This window comes from Lissotriton vulgaris, chromosome 11 (genome assembly GCF_964263255.1).
Source record: "Lissotriton vulgaris chromosome 11, aLisVul1.2, whole genome shotgun sequence".
Classification (NCBI taxonomy): Eukaryota; Metazoa; Chordata; class Amphibia; order Caudata; family Salamandridae; genus Lissotriton; species Lissotriton vulgaris.
The window spans coordinates 418,663,536-418,685,163 of record NC_141699.1 but is presented as its reverse complement, the minus strand read 5'-3'; the positions used below and the strand labels follow the sequence as shown (position 1 = coordinate 418,685,163).

General features: G+C 43.2%; 1 protein-coding gene across 3 annotated transcripts in view; it reads left to right on the top strand.

The window, feature by feature from the left end:
* LOC147679914 (annexin A4-like) overlaps positions 1-21,628 on the top strand; it is a 115,052-nt gene that overhangs the window by 33,630 nt on the left and 59,794 nt on the right. For all 3 annotated transcript variants that reach the window (XM_086943479.1, XM_086943477.1, XM_086943478.1), the window contains exons 3-6: positions 1,134-1,221; positions 7,260-7,354; positions 16,456-16,569; positions 19,444-19,534. In XM_086943479.1, coding sequence (XP_086799605.1) covers positions 1,134-1,221; positions 7,260-7,354; positions 16,456-16,569; positions 19,444-19,534 — 388 coding nt within the window. The remainder of the gene's footprint in view (positions 1-1,133; positions 1,222-7,259; positions 7,355-16,455; positions 16,570-19,443; positions 19,535-21,628) is intronic.

Here is a 21,628-nt window from a genome sequence, read left to right as displayed (position 1 = left end):
TGGCGCTCACCCAAGTCTGCCTGGTGAACAGACTGTGGCCGCCCCCCTGTACCGGTCAACCATGCGCATATGTAGACTACGCCACTGCAAGGGCAAGCTTATTGATCAATGTGTGCCAAAGCAACCGAGTGACTGGCGCTGGCGCCATCCTCAGCAGCACGTCAAAACTTCAGTCGCCAAGCCTGGGCCTGTACCTGCCAGAGGACTGCTCAATGCATCTTCACAGGGAGGCCTAAGCCACTAACCCCCAAGACTCACCATCCTGAATAGAGGAAGTCCACCAGTGACCAAGGGGCCCACTTGTTAAACGGCAGCCCTCTTCTGGACTGACCAAGTTAGTATCGGGTGTGTATTGCTGCTACCCCCAGGACACTGCCGTGTGGCCTGCACCTGCCCTCCAGGAGCCCCATAACCAGGATAAGAGACTCAGTGCTAATACAATGGGAAAGAGAGCTGCACCATCACTATTACTCACACCAGAGCACCCTAGGGTAATGGAGGAGGGTGGACTGGGGCACAGGAGATGGAGGGACAGATTTACCTAGAAGTGCTAGCCTCAAACGTGGGTCCTGGGTATTTTGATACTTTTATGTAGCATTGCATTTTAAAATGTTAGGTACTTTCTTTCATCAAAAGGGGCACTGGGCTGGACAATCACATTATTACGTTTTTGGGTGCCTGAGAGCTTGGCCTATTCCCCCACACTAACCTACCTGGGAAGCATTTGATTGCTCACTGTCGCTACTCCTGGTAGTCCAGGGCTGAAAGGGTTGCATTTAGAGAATTTTGCAGGAGTAGTACTGACCCTGATAAGCGAGGCAAACTCCCCCCAGTCGTGATGGCTGTGGCCTAGTAGCACCTGGTTGCTTCATTGCCCCGTCAACCAGGTCTGACAGACGTGTACTTCATTACATTCTTGTTATCAATCTGTGTTAATTTTATTAAAGATTCGGATTAATAAATGGGGCCATTTGTCATTAGAAATTCCATGGTTATGCCATCTAAAGGGTGTCACCTGAGCTATCTCTACCACCCAAGTATGGCTGTCCTTCTGTCATTCGGAACAGTGTTAAATAATTTGAATCATACTTATGGGAAGAGCAAGTAATAATCTCAATTTCCATCTGTTTAAGGCCGGAACCAAAGGCAGCATCAAGCCCTATGCTTCCTTCAATGCTGCAGATGATGTACAGAAGTTGCGGAGCGCCATGAAGGGTGCCGGTAAGTACAAGAGTATTCACAGTTTAGCATTGATCATTGCTGAAGGCCTTCCTCCGTGTTGAATGGGTGAAACATTTTTGGCAAATTAGTTTGAAGCCAAGAATATTTTGATAATTTGCCTGCCGAGCAAATTCGTCTGCAATAACCACCATCAATTTGCTGTGTGGGTAAATTTAAACAAGCAATGGCAAAGCCCATAGGTCTCGCCTATGCAAAAGCTATTGGCTTCGCCAATGTTTTACCCATGTTGTACACCAGCGTGCCTGCTATTCATCATGGCTGAAAGTGGGGTGTAGTAGATTGGCATGGAGTGGTGTAGTGTTCTGGTGGGAGTAGAGTGTTGTGGAACAGAATTGAGTGGTATAAAGTGTCAATGTGGAATAGAGTAGAGTGATGTAGTGTTACGGCATGGTTAGTGTTGTGTAGTGAGGGGCGGAGTATATTGTTGCAGAGTTGTTTAGGGAGTGGAATGGCATAGAGTGGGTAGAGGGTTGTATAGTTGAGTGGCTTAGAGTGATGTGGAGCAGAGTGAAGTAGAGCGGAGCAGTAGAATGGATTTAAGTGGTGTGGAGTAGTAGAGTGTCAAAGTTAAGTTTAACCCCTTCCATGCTCATGACGGAACGGTTCCGTCATGAGTGTCGGTTGAGCTGTGCACATGACGGAACTGTTCTGTCATGAGCCCGTTGGCTCATTAGAACCTTCAGCACAGCGTGAAAATTCGCGCCACGCTGAAGGGGTAAATGGAGTACAGCATCGAGAAATGTGTTGTAGAGTGGACTAGAGCGAAGTTGTATGAAGTACAATGGTGTAGAGAAGATTGGCATAGAGCGAATTGGTTTTGAGTAGTGGTGTAGATTCCGTTGGCGTAGAGTACAGTGATGTAGGGTAGATTGTTGTGGAGTGATGCAAGGTAGAGTGCAGAGGTGTTGAGTGGAATATAGTTGAGTGGTGTGGAATGCATTAGTGCAGTGTCCAGTGGCATAGTGGTGCAGAGTAAAGTGACAGTGCGATTGGATGGAGTAGATTATTCTGAAGTATAGTGGCATACAGTGAAGTGGGGCAGAGTAGATTGCCATAGAGTGCAGTGGCGTAGTGTGTGTTGCGTTTTGAGTACTGCAGAGTGGAATGGTGCAGAGTGGAAAAGATTGGAGTGAAATGGCGTAGAGTTCACTGTTCCAGAGTAGAGTGCGATGGTGCAGAGTAGATTACAGTGGCTTGGTGACATGACAGAGTGCAGTGGTGAAGGGTGCAGAGTAGTGTGGAGTAGAGTACATTGGCATAGAGTTGAGACATGGCGTAGCGTTGAGTGGCGCACATTAGAGTACCGTGGCGTGAAGCGGTGCAGAGTAGAGGAGTTGGATAAAGTGGAATATGCATGGTCTGGTGATGCTCTGCTGTTACAGACAACACATCTTCAATTGAAATGACTATTACATATGCACAGACCTACAGTTTTACTGATAAATGTATATAGCGCACAAACTGTGTGAATGTCGTCACCCAGTGTATTGCTTTGTACTAATCGTATTAAAATGTTTCCCTTGTTCTTCACAATTACCTACACGTGTGCTTCGTTTGTGCTGTCCATATTCTGAAATATCTGTGCACCTCCTTTGCAGACATAACATTTTTTGGTTTGTGCTAGGAAAAAACCTCCCTGGAAGACAGTGACATTTGACCTGTCTTTGCATGCACAACTAATTTGACAAGATGATAACCGTATTTAAAGGGCGGTTTACAAAAATTCAGTACTGGTGGAAGAATACAATAAACAGTAAATGGGATTTGTAGATAGGAAGGGCTGAGCTCAAGCTAGACAGCCTAAAACGAAGCCAGCAAGCAAATATGAGTCGAACCACAAAGTCAATGGTAAGCAATGTGGGGAATGCATTCCCTAAAGAAGTTTTCCAAATGTCCCCAAGATGATGCGTGTGTTCATTTTTTAAATAAAAAAACAAAAAAAGGTTTTTGTTGCGATTTATGCAATTGTCAGGGCACAGCGAAACGATAGTTACTAGTTCATAGTGTAGGGGATTATCCATTTCCAGTACGGAATCAAAGCATTAACATTGATCATTACGTTATCACAGGAAATCAATATTGCATGTAATCATGATGAAACCACAAAAAGTAGATCAGCAAAGAGCAACCAGCGGGCAAGTGCAGTAATATACTTCAAAGAACAGTCACCCCTCTGCCCAAGTCCTCAAAACAACTGTGAGTGGGAGGGACATGGCACAGTAGGGAAGGAGAGGTCCACAAACTACATTAACAACCTCCGACTCATGATCCACACCGCACTCTGACACAACCATGAACACGCCTGTCTAAGTCGTCCGTCTGCGGTACCACCTTCGTTAAGCTATCAACATGTCTGCCCATAGTTTATATCATGTTCCGCATGATCATCATTGCACCCTGCCTGTAACTTCCTCTCCCCGCTACATCCCCTCCCCCAAGTTGTTGTTGGCAAATCAGACAGCTGCGCTTTCTGGTAGGCTTCGACCAAAAAAAGGGTGGATTGTGAGGGTCGAGCAGTTCCTTTGGTTCTCCCTGGCAAAACGCGATCCAGGGAGAACCAAAACAGTTGCCCACTGTGCCCATGAACTGAGCAGTTTGTGTGATTTCTCACTAGACCTCATTACTCTCATGAACTACTCAAATACCCGACGGGTGATTTTGTATTGTGTGTTTGGGGGAGGGAAGTAGATTAGCCAGAGCAGGTTTTGAAATTCTTTTGGAATTTCCTTCTGCATACCATAGGAAAATATTTCGTTTAGCACCATCGTTGACTTATTTAATCTTTTATCGATCTTCACCCACACCCCCTCCCCCAAACTTCTTGCATACCCTTTTCAACTTTTTCATGTAACTTTTTTTTTTAACTGGGAGGGTGAGGGGGGACAGTTCCCTTTGCAATAACCATTCTAACGTACTTTAATGAATTTCCAATCTGTAGAATTGTATAATTTTAACTTTGAATAAGGGAGTCCAAGTAGGAGGGTATCAATGAAATGCCCAAAATTTGAAAGGTAAGTAAGGACAAATTAATTCGTTTCCTTTATCTTACTGAAAGGATAAAGCCATTAATTATCATATTGCCATATTTCTAATGCTATGCATATAAAACGGCTTAAACGAAGCAAAGAAATTGTTTCCTTCCATTCGAATATGCTTCAACTTATGCACTTTGCGCCAGTGAGAGGAGTTCTGTTAAATGTTCCATTTCCTGTCTTGCTACATAGTGGAATTAATAAACTGATTGTTTTACACTCGGGGGCACTTTTCGAAATCGCTGCACTGCTTGCAAGTCAGCTGGTATTCTCAAAAGGGCTCAATTGAGTTTATTAAGCCCTGAACAATTAAGTCCATATAATGTACTAAAAGTGTGCTTTTTGGAAGTCCTCTTTTCTGCTCTGCAGTTGGTGGGAAAACCAGATTTCAGAGCATAGCATTAATCTTTGCAAATTCTTCTCATGCCGCATGTCTTAAAATCTTAGTCCTAGTTATGTCGAAAATGCACGACTGCAATTCTGTTTTTATGTATGGTTGTTTCTGAAAGCGCGAATCGGCATCTCCCCGATGTCAAACCAGTGGAGGATTTAACAGACGGTGTATGCTGCAAGTAAAATTCCTTTCTAGTTGAAGTTGATCTAAAGACTGACGAACCTCCCTAGTGATAGGAGTGAAACGTTGCCTGTGTAGTCTAGCTTTTTTCTCATATTGCAGCTGGTTTCCACAATATGTGCCGGAGGATTGGCAGATATGAGTTGGGTGGAAGCTTGATGGTGCTTCGAGGAATTTGGTCTGTATGCAAATGCTTTGGTCCATTTAGCGTCATGAAGTTAAGATACTGTTGTCCATTTGTAAATGTTGAAAGCAGTTAATGCCGATATTTTTTCCTCTAATCATTATTTTTATTTCCATACCTCGGGGTTTTCTTTCTTCAATACATTTTTTCAATTATCCTTTTGCTATTGCGTTTCAGCCGCAATCGCAGCATGTGCCCGTGGCAGCTTTACAGCATACCACCGCTTTAACTCCTCTAAACTCTGCTTTGTAAGCTACCATTGAACATCACAACCAACTACAAAACCTCTTTAGCAGCATGTTCCTACCTTAGCTATTTCTTCCTCCCATTTCTTTTTTCCTCTTCAATAGAATATTTCTTTTGTTTTGTAGCTAGACTGTCAGTACAGAAGGGGAACCTTATGCCAATATGAGCAGCGGTCTGACACGAGCTTCTAGGCCATACTACCTATCCATATGATAACCAGCAACATCCGAGTCCTGTGCATGTCCAACACACCTAAGCTGAGGCACCTTTATGTGTTACAGGGAGCAACTTGAATTTCAGAGACCTGTAGAGTAGCAGACTCCTTTATCTCCTGCATTCTGTGAGCATTCCTCTCCAGAAGCCAGCTCCAGAGTGGTGATTCTGTTTACTACACACATACAAAATCAAACTAGTCGATGGTGTGCCCAACAGTGGACCTTTTGTCCTTGGGATGGGAGCAATAACTATGTCCCTCAATTGTGAACATTAAAAAAAGTTAGGTAAGCTTTCTCACACTCACCCTGGTATTTTGCCTCATTCTCTGGTCTACGCGCTCACCAAAAATGGTTCTAATGGTCAGCAGGCTTCCTTAAATAAGTAAAGCGCTTACAGAAACTCCAGTGCATGGGCGGAGAACAAGGGATCCCACCAGGTGGGATTTAAAAAAATAAAAAAATCTCCTGGATATCTCTAAAACTGATTTATTCCTCCAATAACAGGGTTGTAGTTCACAACTAGTGTATGGTGCCAAAGGAGAATTAGTTTCCCAGCACCACAGTGGTCTACGTAGTTTTGCCAAGTGGCCCGATTACATGGTCTGCTGCAAACATGATCCCTTACTTAATATGGACATTTTCCATATAACCCCTACCCACATCATGCAGTCACTACTTAGAAATACTTGCTGATCAGTGTTCATCTTCATTTGAAGTGGGACACTGACAGTAGTAACCTATAGAGCAGACGCCAGGTGGCTCCCATGAAGTCACTTTTTTGTCTAATCGCTATCTTCATGATACTTGTGGTGTGTTCTCCGAATCTTGGTAAAGTGACTACCCCCAGACATACAGTGATTGTTCCCACCCAAAGGACTAATGGTTCATTGTTGCGTTAAACCATTGACGCTTTGGGTTATGCTTTTTGTATTTGTGAGGCGGTGTTGGAGGGTGCAAATCCCAATGCCCTGATACTTCTAGTCTCTCCCCTGTTAAGTTCTTTGACCTGTTTTCTTGTTCTGTTAGTCAAGATGCACCCCACAGTGTGTTCCTTGAAATCCTGACCTTGGTGACCTCCAACTATTTGTTTGCATATGTGTTTCCTGATGCGAGTACTTGAAAGAGCTGAGACACTCACTAAAGGTGAACTACTGTAGTACGTATATCCCTTTGAAGGATACTCTATCGTTGTCCATCCTCGTTCCCTTGCTCCAGCTCTTTTGAAAGCGATACTGATCACCAGCTTGCTTATTTAACTAAACCGAAGGTAAAGCCTGTGGAAGAGAGTAGGAAAGAGCAATGTGGGATTACCAGTCCTGGCCTCCAGGTAGAGGCATTATTACAACTTTCATTTCATTATTAAACACTGAAGTTGGCATTTCCCCCTCTAATCAACGAGCATGCTCTGTTTCTCACAAGCCAGTATATGCTGCCAATTCTAATCCTCTGAGTGGCTGACCTTGCTCTTCTGTCAGTTGACACACCCCTGAATACTGCTTGTTGATAGAGCAAAGACCGTCCTTTGGTATGAGATGAATGCATAAAGGAAACGCCCCTGTTGCTGAACCCTTAACCAAGATGTATTTTTTTTTTCATTTAAATTAAAAAAACATGCACAGACTCCGTGTATAGAAGATGAAGGAATTGGTGTAGTTCTCTTGGTTCCGATGGTGCTTTCTAATTGAAAAGACTGTATATTCTCAGATGCTGTCCTTCACACTGCTTTTAATGTCTACAATTATTTCATTTCTCCTCCCCGTCCCCAGGCACAAATGAAGACGCCATCATTGACATTATTGCGAACCGTACGATTGCGCAGCGCCAGGAAATCAAAATAGCCTATAAGACCACGGTTGGCAAGGTAGGTGATATTCAGGACAATGGTACCATGCAGACTGATAAGGCGGGTGGAAGCAGGTCAATGAGAATTCCATCACTAATGCCTAAATGCTCAACTAAAATCTTGCCCCCACTCCTACGCCTTCTCACTTTCAGTGACCATGGTTTCTTACTACTGCCCCGGCCTGTTGGTCGGGGTTTGGGCTGCCTGAGGTGGCGAAGAGCCCTTGCACCGTGGGAGGCGGGAACGATCATGTCCCCCAATTGTGGACTTTTGCTGCTTTTTTTAAATGTATGCAGGCTTTTGTGCCGCTTTGTCTCGGCAATCTCTCACCCTATCAAGGGGCACCCTGTCTTTTGTTGTACACCCTATTAAGTCTGGATTTTATGCTATCAAAGTTCAGAGTGGCTTCAGTATGCAGTGCACACTAAGGCAAATGGCGATAATTCTCCCTTATTATTTGTCTACCCTACCAATTGCAGCTACTGAGCACGTTTTTTTTCTTAAAAAATCTGATTTTTAAATAAAAAATAAACTCGAATCTATTGTTTGAGTAGCCACCAATGAAACCAGAAGACTGTCTCAATGTTGTCCTCTCATACAAACCAGCACTGGCAAAGCCAATAGGTCTCGCCTATGCGAGATAATGGCTTTGTCAATTTTTTTTTTTACCCATGTTGTACAACAATGTGCATTATGGCTGAAGGTGTAAAAAGCCCATTGACACACCCGGTGGTGTCGGGTGGGATGTGAGACAACACTCAGGAAGGGAGGTGAGGTGGTACGGGGGGGGGGGGGAAGAACTGACATGACCAGCAGTATCCACATCATAGTGCTTTGGTTTCTGTTATGCCAGGTGGGGGGGGGGCAACATGGACAATGGCAGGAGGGGTGGACAAGTGAGCGGGGCAACACAAACAGTGGGAGAATGGGGTGAAAAGCACTAGGACTCAGCCAGCAGTGGCAGAGTAATGCATCCATGCTCGAGGGTAGGGACAAACATTCAAAGAGGAAGACGCCTACAGCAGCTGACCAGCAAGACCCAGCAAATGAGACCATGGAGACCACCAATGGTAAGCAATGTAAATGTAAATGTAAATGTAAATGTGGCGTATTTGTATAGCGCGAACAGTGACCCGGAGGCATCCCGGCGCTTGTACTCCTACCACAAGGGAACCCCTCCTGGCTTTTCCTTGTGGGGTGTCCTCTCCTGGGCATCCCATGGTGAAACCAGGCATCCCTTGTGTATCAGGGGGCCTTTGTGGAGACTAAGCAAGCTATTGCCCAGAGTTGCAGCGTGGGACCCATGCTTAGAATCGGCACTGAGGCGAGAATATCCGATCAGAGGAATTTAAGCCCGAAACCCGCCGAGGCGGGAATCGAACCCTGGTCCCTGGCCAGCGTTCTGCATCAAGGTCTGCCGCTCTAAGCATTGAGCCACACTTCTCCATAATGGGTGGCCTCTAAGCCTACTGAATGAAAACAAGAAGTCTCATTGAGTTTAGCAATAGAAGAAAGTGCATTTATGCTGCCACTATGTTAACAATAATTGCGAAATGAATAAAAACCTAACCAAACAGATCAAGTATTTAAATTACATAAACCCCATGAAGGCTAGCAGGCATACAAGACACAGAATGGGGCTCACAGCTTTATCAATCTTCGCCTGCTGGGATTATGCTGGATGATGGTAAAATTCCAAGCCACAGGCAAGAATGAATTCCTGCCAGTATGCCCTTGGATCTGGTGACTCGTTTTGTAGATGTACCTTGGCAATGCCTAAATGTGCAACTGTTATTGCATAAAAATAGATCCCAACCGCATTACAAGGTGTTGTGCTTCAATGACCGAACATGATTAACTTTGGATCAAAATTGTCACCATACTATGTCAGATTAGGTAATTTATGTTATAGTGTAGCCCAAAATGGTAAAAGGAGTGGGCAATTTGCAAAGATATTGGTAGTGTCCGCACCCAGGCCTCTACACGGAAAGCAATCTGATTGCTCTAAATAAGCCCATCCTAAACAATTTGTAAGGTGTTTAATACATATTTAAAATCTTGACCGAATTCGCTTTAAAGCATGATACATTTAGTGTACTTTATGCCAGCTGCATACTAAATCTAATATCAGTGAAAGACACCGGCAGGCCCAAATTCTTAGTCCATTTAGTCACCAATTTATAAATGTTGTTCATTTGCCACTGGGTTCAAGCTAGCCTGGCTGATGGGTGTTGCCCCGAAACTGGTCCTGGGATGCTTGTTTCCGGTCTTAGGAAGACCTGGCTTGGCATTCAGGCTGGACTGTTCCCATGAGGCACAGGGTCAAGACTGATTTGCATATGACTGGGTCTGAACTAGGATGGTAATGTGAGCTAAACAACGGTGATGGACCAACCCATATCTGTGACTGGGGGTGAGTGTCTAAAATGTTTCAGTGCTCTGTCCATCATAAACGTTTGTTTGCTTTCTTCATTAGAAGTGCATCTAATAAGAATGTGATACAAGGTACTGATAGGCGGCATTTAGGCACGCGATAAACTATCAAGAAATGGATTATGAACAATTGAGATTTCGTTAGTCCGAAGATGGGCAATGAAGTCTCTAAGCTGCAAGAACCGGAAAAAGCTCTGCCAATGCATGCTGCACAGATGCTGTAATGCCCCAAATAAAAGGAACACCCCATCAGAAAACAATTGAACAAGCTGTTTTGTGCCATTTTGGAGCCGGTGCCAGAACTGTACATAGCCATTGTACAATTGCAACAGCATATTCGGGTTTGAACCTTAGTACGTGTACTCTTTGAAGGTCGAGCTATTATAATGCAATTTAATGGAGCGCCAAATCTTGTGATAAACAAAATCTTTAACCTAGGGCTTTTGAAATAGAATGCATCGATCAAGCCCTGCATAGGTGACTGGGTGCGGCTAAAAATCCCACGCTCTGGAAAAGGCAAGGCTGTGAGTTGAACATACCCATGACTGGTACAAAAAAAGTCTCCAAGAGATGGCGCATGCTCCACTTTTGAGGTGCATGCGCAAATGTTGAATGGACTTTAAAGGGCAGTATTAGTTTTGAGGGTCACACATATTGTATTAGATTAACTATGTTCGGCATAGACCCGTTATTAGGTCTTTGCACAAAATACTGCCTGGACTATGGGACTGGAGACATTTTGGAGAACTTAAAAAAAAAAAGTGTTTTGAATTAATAGGAGAGCATTAGTTATGCAGTATTGTCTGGTATACACAGGAGAGAACAGGTGTCAGGTGTTGTATTGCGTTTACATGACCTCATTAGTTCAGCAGTGCATGCACACTTGTAGGTAATTTGCAGGATCGCATTAGTTAAGAGGTGCATGCACCTTGATCTATGGAATTTACAGAATGGCAATATTTGAGGAGCATGCACATAGCGTGTCCTGGCCAGTATAGAGTTGTGACCCATTTGAAGTGCACTGAATGTGTTGTATGGAATTTACAAGACCGTAGGTATGAGCAAGGCCACTGGAACAATTCCATTTTTATGCTGCTGCATTCTCTCCATAATGGATTTGCCGCACTTGGCACGCAATCCATCACCTGCTGGATAATCTGGATATTTTAACAAAAAAAATGCTGGTCACTTTTCTGTTGCTTATTGCGATGTTTGAGAGTTAAACTGATATTAAAGAGGTAAATCGTATGTTAACAAGTATAAAGATCTCAAACTAATTAAGGTTATCGCACAATATGGCACATTATACTTTTTTTTTGGGGGGGGGGGTGCACTAGAATTATGCCACTGCTGCTTTTTGTGCAGAGTTATGGATTTGCCACAAAATCCTTCATCTGCTGTGCAATCTGCAGATTTTAACAAAAGAGAACCAGTTTCTAGCTTAAACGGGTCAAAAGTTACTGAACGTGACATGTTTGCGTGTATTGAAAGGCCTTTCGTGAAAGGTTAACTGGTCATCTTTCAGTTGCTTATTTCTGTATTTGGTTGTATAAACTGGTAATGAGGTGAAATATTTTCCCAGACAGTATTCCCATGTTTAAAAATGCCAACATAATTAAGTAATGCTATCAAAGTTGCCGCATAAGGCACCTTTTCTTGCTGCATAATTTAGTCCACTCTGCTACATAATTTGATGTTCACCTGCATATAATTCTAGTGGCTCTGATTATACTGCAAAATGTGCCTTTTCTTGTAACATCATTTAGTCAAATTTGCCACATAATTTGGTCCTCCCCTGAGTATTTTCCGTGCTATCTGGGCCTAGGAAATGTTTCGAGTTGCATGCTCAAAGTGTTGTATAGACTAAATCCGGTGTCTCTGAACAGTCTCTGTAATAAGGGCGTTGATGTTCAATGAAAGGCCTTCTGAGCTACTTTTACCGTTAGATTTATTTGTTACCACATTAGACTAGCTCAGATCTGTGGCAACCCTAAGCAAACATTACCAGAGTGATCCCTTAACCGCATTAGAACAGTTGATTGCAATCATCTGAAAATGCTTTGTTCATGTGAAATGCCTTTGTATGGGTGGCACATAACAGCCATAGCTACAATGCCTCACGTTAATAATATTGGTAATAACTCTCCCCAACACAGTTTGATTTTTATCGCTCAAACATCAGCATCAACTATATTTTGGAAATTCAGCTATTTTTCCCAAAACATCAGCTTTTGAGTCCTAAAAATACATACGTTTCCGTCGAATACATTCTGTGCAACTTTGGTATACACAAATTAATTCAGCCAAGCTAAAGCTTCTAATTTCTTTCCCCTGGCTGCACACTCCAGAGCTACCAGCAGCTCCCAAGCTATTCGTTGGAGAAGCCTGGACTAAATGGGTTAGGATTGGTTGTAGCGGAAAGCACAAAACTGTGGTGTGGGCGTTGGAGGGTTGTTTCGAAGTGCATGCACAATGATGATGCGTGTTTGGCTGCAGGCAGTATTTGATTTATATGAACCAGGAATACTCGTGAGTTATATGCGCCACATGTTAATCAAAGTACATGGAATACTGACCGGCCTGTCTTTGAAAGGCTTCGTTTGAGTTTTATGGATTGAGGTGGGGTCTTGGAGTGGTCGCCCAGATTTTGTGTGGGTTGTTCGATCTCGCATTGCATGTGTGTTTTTCAGTCTAACAAAGAGGGAATCTGCTTAATTGGGTAAGCATTGAGTGTGTTCGTGCTTCTCGCTCTAGCAGTGATTTATGTGTTTTTGACCATGCTTTGAGGGTGTGTTTTCCCGCCCTAGCAGGGTGAGGGTGAGGGTGACTGAGCAACCATTTTGTGTTTCTCGATGTAGCAGTGTACGAGTTTGTTTGTTCTACCGTGTGTATGTGTGCTTTTCGACTAAGCATTGGTTTTTTTGTGTTTTTTTTTCCTTCAAGCTAGCCTTTTGTGTGTTTCAGTACACTTGACCTAGGGATTGAATGGAGGGTTTACTGGGACTTGCACTGCTCACGGTGACTCACGCTGTGAGTAACCCGTGGGCGCTCTTCCCAGGATGTTGCAACACTGCACGGTAGGAGACGTGAAGGGCGTGGACGTTGTTGGCACCCAGTCAGTGCTCACATCTCTTTTCTGCATGAGGCAAGTTTTGCCGTTAATTTTATGACTGGAGAGAGTGACGCAGTAAGTTTGCCACCACCGTCAGTAATAATAATTTGATTCGTCTTTTCTGGGTTCGAAGTACAATGTTTTCTAAGCCCTAATGCTGGGCTACACGACTACTCAATATTCCGTTTTGCATGGCCGATTGAGGCTTTAAGAGTTTTAAACCATTTCATTATTGTGGCAAAATGAGTTTTATAGTACTTTGGTATTTTGTGCTATTTACTTGCAGAGTCTATGTTCACTATATCAAAGTTTGGTTGAATTGGCCTTGACTTGAAAGGCCACCCCAGGTGTTGTCGGTAAGCATTTGTCCTGAGGTAGTGGGAGTGTGGTAGTTGCCTCTCTCATAGGATCATGCCCTTTATTAGAGCTGGAACTTAAAGAATAGATTTAAAAAAACAAGCCGTGTATAAGAATACCTTCACTTAAAGAGTGCTCTGTCATTTGATGATTCCTAGTAAATGTAATGTAGCTCCAGGTTTTGTTTTAATAGTCAGACATTCCACAATCAAATATTTTCAACAATCACTGACTATTTCGTCCTGTTGAGGTTTTATTTATTTATTTTGTGTGACTTCCAAATCCTGCTTATTTCAGTTGTTGGCTCTTGGTACCGAGGATGCCGGTTCTAGAGAGCAGGAACTCTTTGACGCCAAGTCTTTGGTGACCACAGCTAATGCCATTTATACCCTTAACTTGACCTCTGAGGAGCGCAAGAGCTTTTGACCTTGTTACTGGTCTTCGGTAATAATGAAATTGAGGCTCTTGAAGGCGATCTATGTACATTAGGTTAAATAGTGCCTTATCTAGCAGGGATCAGGATAAATGGTCAAACCGGAACTCGTAGGGCCATTTAGTTAGGTATTCAGTGAATCTAAAACAGTTTGCCATGAATGCTTCTACAGTTAGCTGTTGACATTTCTCTTGCAACCCTTATGTTGCTAAATGCATGGTAGATGACCACATTTCAGACCGTAATACAACAGCGATTTATCGCTGTGTTCTAAAACTAATAAAGATGACGTCCTATAACTATAGAACGACTATACTTCACCAGTGTTTAACACCATTCATGGCTGCATATAGTTTAGCAACAATGTAATAGTTTTGTGAGAAAAATAATAATTGTCTGCTTATTTTGGGAGACCAGTCACCATGCCTATTGGAATTGTGCAATTCTGTGCTATTTCAGTATAATCATGGCTTTACCGCTTTTGCTACGTAATCCATCACCTGCTGCATAATTTGTAGATTAAAAATCTCTCTAGGTCAAACTGATAAAGTTCAGAAAAAAGTGCCACATGTGGTGTGCTGTGGCTGACCATTTGTAAATGTCGTCTCTGATTAAAACAATTTAGAAGGCCGAGACGTAGGATCATGTCTGTCAAAGTCTCCGTAAGACCAAATCTGATGCCAGTAAATGAAACCTCCGCCAGGCTTCACTTCCAGGAAACACTATAAGGATTTATTCAAAATGAAGGTAATTATAGAAGGCAGAAAGTTATTAGTTAAATTATGGCCAATCGATCAGCAATCTTATATCAATCCAAATAATGACCGAGCATTAATATTTAGGTCACTGTCTAAAGCCAGTAGCAGCAAGATCTAAAGTATACTTCTGCTAGAGTACCAACAAACTTTCTAACATTACTTTAGAAGTAAACTCTAAATCAAATGACTAACGCATAGCCAGCTCAGTTTAAAAGGTAAATCAAGTCTGCAAGCGTAAGTCAATTAACACGCTAACCTCGACTCTGCACAATTGAGAAAGCAAGAAAAGCCTGCCAGATGTCTCAAAAGCATCATGTTATATAAGATTTTAGGCAGAAAAACCACACTCAGTATGGTCTGACATAACCTATTAAGGCTAGATTAACAGACACATTCATGTAAAATAACCACTTTTCCAATGCACAAGATCCGTCCATCAAGATGCATTTTGTAAACTCCTACTTTGCTCAATATGAAAGAGGTGTGTCTATAGGAAATGAAGTAGCCGTTGCAGCATTTATGTAATACAGAAATAAAATAGACCATTTTATGATTAGTAGCTTGTGAAGACTCGAGCAAAGGATGTTGACTGATACAAACACAGTAACATCCTGAGCATGGTTCATTCGGATGAACACAAATTAATACGGTTATATTTAATAAAATAAACAGCACCACGGATGAGGCTTCTAATGTGCTGACTGTCTGAAATGGAAAAGCAGGCAGAAACACATGCCTATGGTGAATGCTCGTTCACATAAAATCAAAGTGCACTGTGTTTCTACATATGTCTCGTTGTCAATGGAAGCCGATGCTGGCCTAGTCCTGCTTAATTGTAGATGTGTTTAAGCTAGTATTTTCTAATTATTAGAAACACTTCTACGTATATGTATCGGTCCATTTTACTTGCGGATTTCTGTATTCAGGTTCTAAACTGCCACTGAGTTACTGAAATAATACTGTAAGAGAATGTGCCAAATGACAATGAATAGTTTGCCTTTTCTCACCACTTGCATAACTCCACTGTCCCTGCTGATCACTAACGCTTAATGTACAAGATTACAGACCAAAAGCATGCATTTGCAATGCAATAGGTCTTATGCAGGTTTAAGCTATTGGCATTGTAAAATTGGCATTGTAAATAACAATGCATTTTTATTTGTTTCAAAAACCTAAATGAAAGGCATTGTCAATTACAATGCCAATAGCTCAAACTCTCATAAATGTGAGACCTGTTGCATTGCAAATACTTGTTTGCCTGTGCTACACTGAACTGATGCGGTTGCGCTCAAATTAATTAAATAAAGCAGTGCGGTCAATAAAGTGAAAGCGGAATGCGCTGGAATAGGGTAGACCATTAAAGAAAAAGTGCTCCCTCACTATACAATGGAGACCATGCAACGAGTCAAATAAAAAGTCCAGTCGTTATGGGAGGTAACAAATGGGGACAAGACTGTACCCAGGAGGGACTAACTAGCCTCCTAATGAATCAGATCAGAATTCAACTTTTGCGAAGGACAATGACACCAGCCAATTAAAAATATGGGCGTAGTGTGCGGGGCTTCCACTGCATACTCTATTACAGCATGCCTCGCAGAGCGAGAAGCGCATGAGTGCTGCCGCTAGGCTAGACCTAATGACAAGTGACTACCATTTTGGCTGTCTAACATTCTACTGTCTTGAAGATAAACATTACAACTTTATCAATGTAAATGCCTAGCCTGTGTAAAATGATTGTAGTGTCCGCATTGCAACTGAAAAGCTGAAGGAAAATATGCAAGTCATGCCATTGATTAGTGCAGCTTTGATGCCATGTTCAAGCACATCTTGGCCAACCGCTCTGCGCTGATCCTAAAATCCCCCATCTTGCAAATATAGAAGAAGTGATAGGGTGTCAATGCAGGCACCTCTGTGGGATTATGGCAGGGCTACTTTGATAAGAGTAAGATCTTCATCTTCCAGGTGTGCTGACCCCGTTCCTATTTCTGCTTTCATGTACTAATTTTTTATTTTTTTATGTTAACAGGATTTGGAAGATGATGTAAAGTCTGAGCTGACCGGAAAGTTTGAGAAGGTGATTGTAGGTTTACTGATGGCCATCACACAATATGACGTCCAGGAACTGAAGGCTGCAATGAAGGTTGGTAGCTGTTTTTCTGTTCAAGCCGTATTTCTTCTCCCCATGTCCGTCCAGTAGCCTTTTTCATTGTCTGCATTGTAAACGTTGCCCATCTGGAAGCAAAAGGTATTGCTTGGATTAAGGCCATTTACTTCTTTGCTTGGTGACACTTATGGATTAGAGGTTAGGGGGCCCAGGGATTGTCTGTGCCACTTAAAATATTGAATTTTGCTAATCTACATGCTCGGTTCTTTTGAAACGCTCCCGAAGCAAGGGCATAGATGGTCTGGTCATATTTGTTTATTTTGTTTTGGTCGCATCCGAATTTGTTCCACTATAGACTTAAAGCCAGTGTTCCAAGTATTACTGTTAAGAATGGGTCAGGATGACATCTGCTCACTGAACCAGATGGGTGGGTTTGGTGCACTAAAAATTTGAAAAGAATTATGCTAGTCTCCCAGTTTCAATTGTTATATTTGTTTGCAAGATGCATAAACGTGCGAGAGGCAGTGGATTCATCCATCAATTCCTCAAATGTCTGTTTTACATGTTACTTTTGTGAGCAATGGAGGCCTTTTGTGAGACTGATGCTGTTCCGGTCAAGATGCGTGGACATGAGCTCTCCTGGCCTCTTGATTGCACACCTTTCATTGCAAAGCGTACTGGGTTGCCATTTCATTTTTCCTTGTTTATTTTACGATTTTAATCACTCAGTGCTTAGAAATGAAACTGTGATTCCTAGATGTTAAAAACTGCAGTTACCAGAAAAAACGAGCACGCCCTGTCTCATAGTTTACATACAGCAAGGCATGCAAACTGTCGATCTACTTATGGGCGTGAAAGTACAAGGTATATTTGCATTTGGATTATTAGACTTTTTCAGGATTTACAAGCTTCTTTACAGCCAAACCTCTTTTCGTCATAAGCTCTGCTCAGACATTTAACAGAAGGCACCTTTAGTTGAGCGTTGTAACTCCAAACCAAGCTTTATATCCAGGAGCTGGACTGCACATAGAATGGATCAATGCCCACCTGTGCCAGCCTGTGTAGCCACTCCGAGAAGGTCATCATGCGTATTTTCCGTATTCTCAAAGCACTCCAGTCCAGAGTTCACCAGAACCGCAATCTTGCACACATTGGATACACTGTACTGAGAACCACCAACTGGGACATATGCGTTACAGTTTTCTGGAAGTGCTGGGCTTTCATTAGCATGGTAAACTCTGGGTACATAACTGTACTATCATTTTAATCCGAGCGATCTCTAATAGTGCACAAATGGTGAGCCATTGATTATCTATGACATCTTCAAATGGTGAGCCATTGATTATCTATGACATCTTTACCCAATTCAGTGGTCCAGGTGTGCCATATCTGTAAACTAGAATGCTCTTTCTGGATTCTTTTATGGAGTGCTAAGATGCATTTAGCCATTTTGCTCACTTTCTAGGGGAGAGCAAACCAACCAAGAGCTAAGTGCTTGACTTTTCAGAAATATTGTTTTATTCTTGAGCGCGCCATCTACAGACCATCCTTTCAGTTACCTGACTTCATGATCCAGCCTCGTCAATATGTAGATGCCTTTCAAATGTTAAATCTGGCTCGAGTAGTCAAGACTTGCCCTCAGGGAGAACCGTGTGGCCATATTGACTCTGGGCAACCCGCTGTAATGCTCCACCTGTGCCTTGAAGAGGCTCCAGTACACAGAAGCTCTTCAAGAATAGACTGGTCTCTAGATGCGAATCCTGGCCTTTCTGTCTCTAGGACTGTGAGTTACATGCAATAGGTATATTGCATCAGGCAACTGCATCATATGCGCATCGGGCAACTGCATCATATGCACATAAGTGTATTGCATATAACTATGGAAGTGAAATTTCGCCTATCACTTGACAGTCCTGTCAATTTAATTGCAGAATGTGGATGACTAGGGAATGATTCAGGAGCCTAGGCAGCACCATAAACTACTAAGGGAATGTTGTCTCGTTCATTTTTTTTTTTGTATTGCCTTCAGCGTGAGGAAGTGATAACTGTTGCAGGATGTTGCAAACTTATGATGGACAAAAAAAGAAAAGGAAATCCCATTCGCATCTCAGTCTGTTATGACCGCTACAGCATAAAGATAGGACTACAGTACCACCAAGAGCCAGCTCACCAGACGTTCTTTACAACCACCATTAGCAATCCGAGTTCCAGCCCTTACTATGTTCTCCAAGCAGTCGTGGAAATTAGTCCCCCTGCCCCCCCCCCCCATATCTTTTCAACCCAGACTCTGAAAGCTGGCAACATCGTAGATATGGGATAAACTTTACAAAATGCAGCGCATTTTAAACTCATATTAAACGTGGTTCGTTGTTTTTAAAAATGTGAGACTATATACTCAAGAACTGTCCCGTTAATCCACATGCAGAACCTCTGGATTCATTTGTATGATGCATCTGGTGCTACATCTCATGGTCCTCATATTAAAATTCCAGCTACGTATAATTTTCCCTACATTTTATTTTTAAATTGCTCCTTAGCAAAGCCATACCCTCTATATGTTGTACCACTCCTCAATGTAACCTCTTAGCAGGTCCATCGGAAGCTACCATATGCTCCATCTGCAGAAGACTGAGGTGGTGCTGGTCCTCTCACTGGCAGGCTTCTGAAAATAAATCTCGCTAGATGAGCATGTCTGAGAAGTGAATCGGGCTTGGCAATGGCCATTCCCAGATCCAACAGTAGGCCTTCCATCCTTTCTGAAGCACTGGAATGTTTGGAGAACCAGGGAATCCCTCTGTGGGACCTTGGCGCTCTTCCCCTCTTGGTTACTGTGATTGCACTATGCTATAGGTGAACAGGCCATGGTAGCTTACTGTTTATAACATTGCTTCTCATTTTCTTCCCCTTTAGGGTGCCGGTACAGACGAGGGATGCCTGATAGAGATTATGGCTTCTCGCTCACCTGAGGAAATCAATCGCATCAATGTGGCTTACAAACACAGTATGTACTGCTGCAGGGATACATCTTAATCCCTAATAATAAAAGGCTTCTGGGGCCGTATCATGATGCTGTTTTCTGCAATGCTGCTTCTTTTGGTGTCTTGAGAGCACAGATGAAATTGCAATCAATCACGGTCGGCATGACTTGTGTGTGTTCGCACGTTGGGGGAGGTTTAATTTTAATTGTATATCTCTTACCTTAGCCGGCCCGATCCGGTACTGCATCTTCCCTGCTCCTGGCAGCCTCCCTTTCCTCCCCTAAGCCAATCACAAGTCTGCATTTGCAGCGTTGTGATTGGTGGGAATGTTGCCCAGTCAGGCTCCTCTGGGGAGGGAATTTTCTCCATGTAGGCTGCATGCAACCTACATGGAGAGAATGGCAGAGTGCGCATGACTGGTTTGGTCGGCCCCAGAGGGCAGACAAAATAGTCCGGGTCTGCAACATTAAGCTAGCCACTCCTCCCCTGCCCTGTTGCAGGACCACCCACCCACCTGCCCCAACCTAACCCTTCTGCTTTCTCTCAGTGCGAGAAGCAGTAACCTAATGGTATTTATACCATTTTATGTTACTGCTTCTCGCACTGCAAGAAAGCAGTGGGGCAACGCTCCTGCCCTAATGGAGGAGCCGCCCCTGCTTGAAATACCAAAATATTTTGAATTAAAAGTAAATTTTCTGACAGCTGATCTCAGACACAAATCAGCGATTACTGCCCTTTGTTTCCGCACTCTACTGCATTTTCTCAAGATGCCAATAAAGCGCACAGACCCCCTTCTGCACTGGCACAGCACAGAAAACTGCATCATGATGCGGCCTCTGATCTTTAAAAGTATCCATGCTAGATTCACTGAGATCCTAGAGTTAATCATGTGAAAGAAATTCAATCTAAGCTACATGAATGCAGACCAACGCTTCAGTGCATAAATGTAGTCTTTACACCGATTATTAAAGGTGGGTATCTCATGATAAGAGACTGGTTTCTTATGTGCACAATTGTATTGCTCCATAAACCCTACTGATCACTGGCTTAACAGATGTCTTGTTTCACACTCATTCTTTCTTTTGTTGAGCAAATGACCAGTCTGGTCACCATCATACCTACTCATCTCAACATGCGGTTTGTTGCTTAAAGACTAACGCACACTGGAGTAGGTTTATTTCTGTCAAAATTGTTGTCCTCGTGCTAACTTCGTCATAGCTATACTGCCTTGTTGAGGTTCTACACCTCTTCAGCTCACCACATGCAATCCTGCACCACTCACCCTGTCTGTTTTTGTTTGTGCAATCTCAAGCTCAGGGCCGGACAGGCCTTTTATTCCACTGGTCATTTCCCCAGTGGGTTGGAGCCCATGACAGCCAGTTTTGGAAGCCCAGGGCCGCTCCTGGTGCCTCCGTCACTTTCCTCCGCTTCCCAAAGTTAATTCAGTCATGCATGCGGAGGCTTCAGGAGAAAGAGAGGGAGAGAAAGCTAACACAAGGGGCAGAGAGTTAGTCGAGAGACAGAGAATGTATGGAAAGGGAGAGAGAACATGATGAATTGAAGGAAGCCGGGCTGGTTTGAGCAGTGGCGCCGTAGCAAGGTCAGGTGGTACCCGGTGCAGAAAATTTCTTGTCACCGCCAGCTTGACAAAATGCAAAAATGGGTTTAAAACCCATATTTTTGCCAACCCCCACACAGTGATGACACCGGGGCGGCCTGGACCCACAGCACCCACCTTCCTGCCCCAATGGTTTTGAGCATTTTTGCCAGGGTGTTTTTTTGTTCTTTAGTCCGGCCCTGCTTACGCGGTTTGATGTTGGAAGTTAATATCTGTGCTGGACAGGCAGTTCTGCCACTCTATTTTTCCCCCCATAGGCTGCAGGCTAGGCGATTGTTTCAGGCCAGGAGAGATGCCATGCACCCAGGATCACATCTAGCTCGTGACCTCCTGCAGCGTGGGGCTGGTTGCACATTTTTGTCCAGGCTGGTTTTCATTTCCTGCCTGACCTTTTGTGAGTGGTTTAGGCACTACACCTTTCATTCTGCTCTTCTATTAGTAGTTTTCTGTTTCACATTATAAATGCATGATCTAAATGGCAGGGGTGAGACCGGATTGC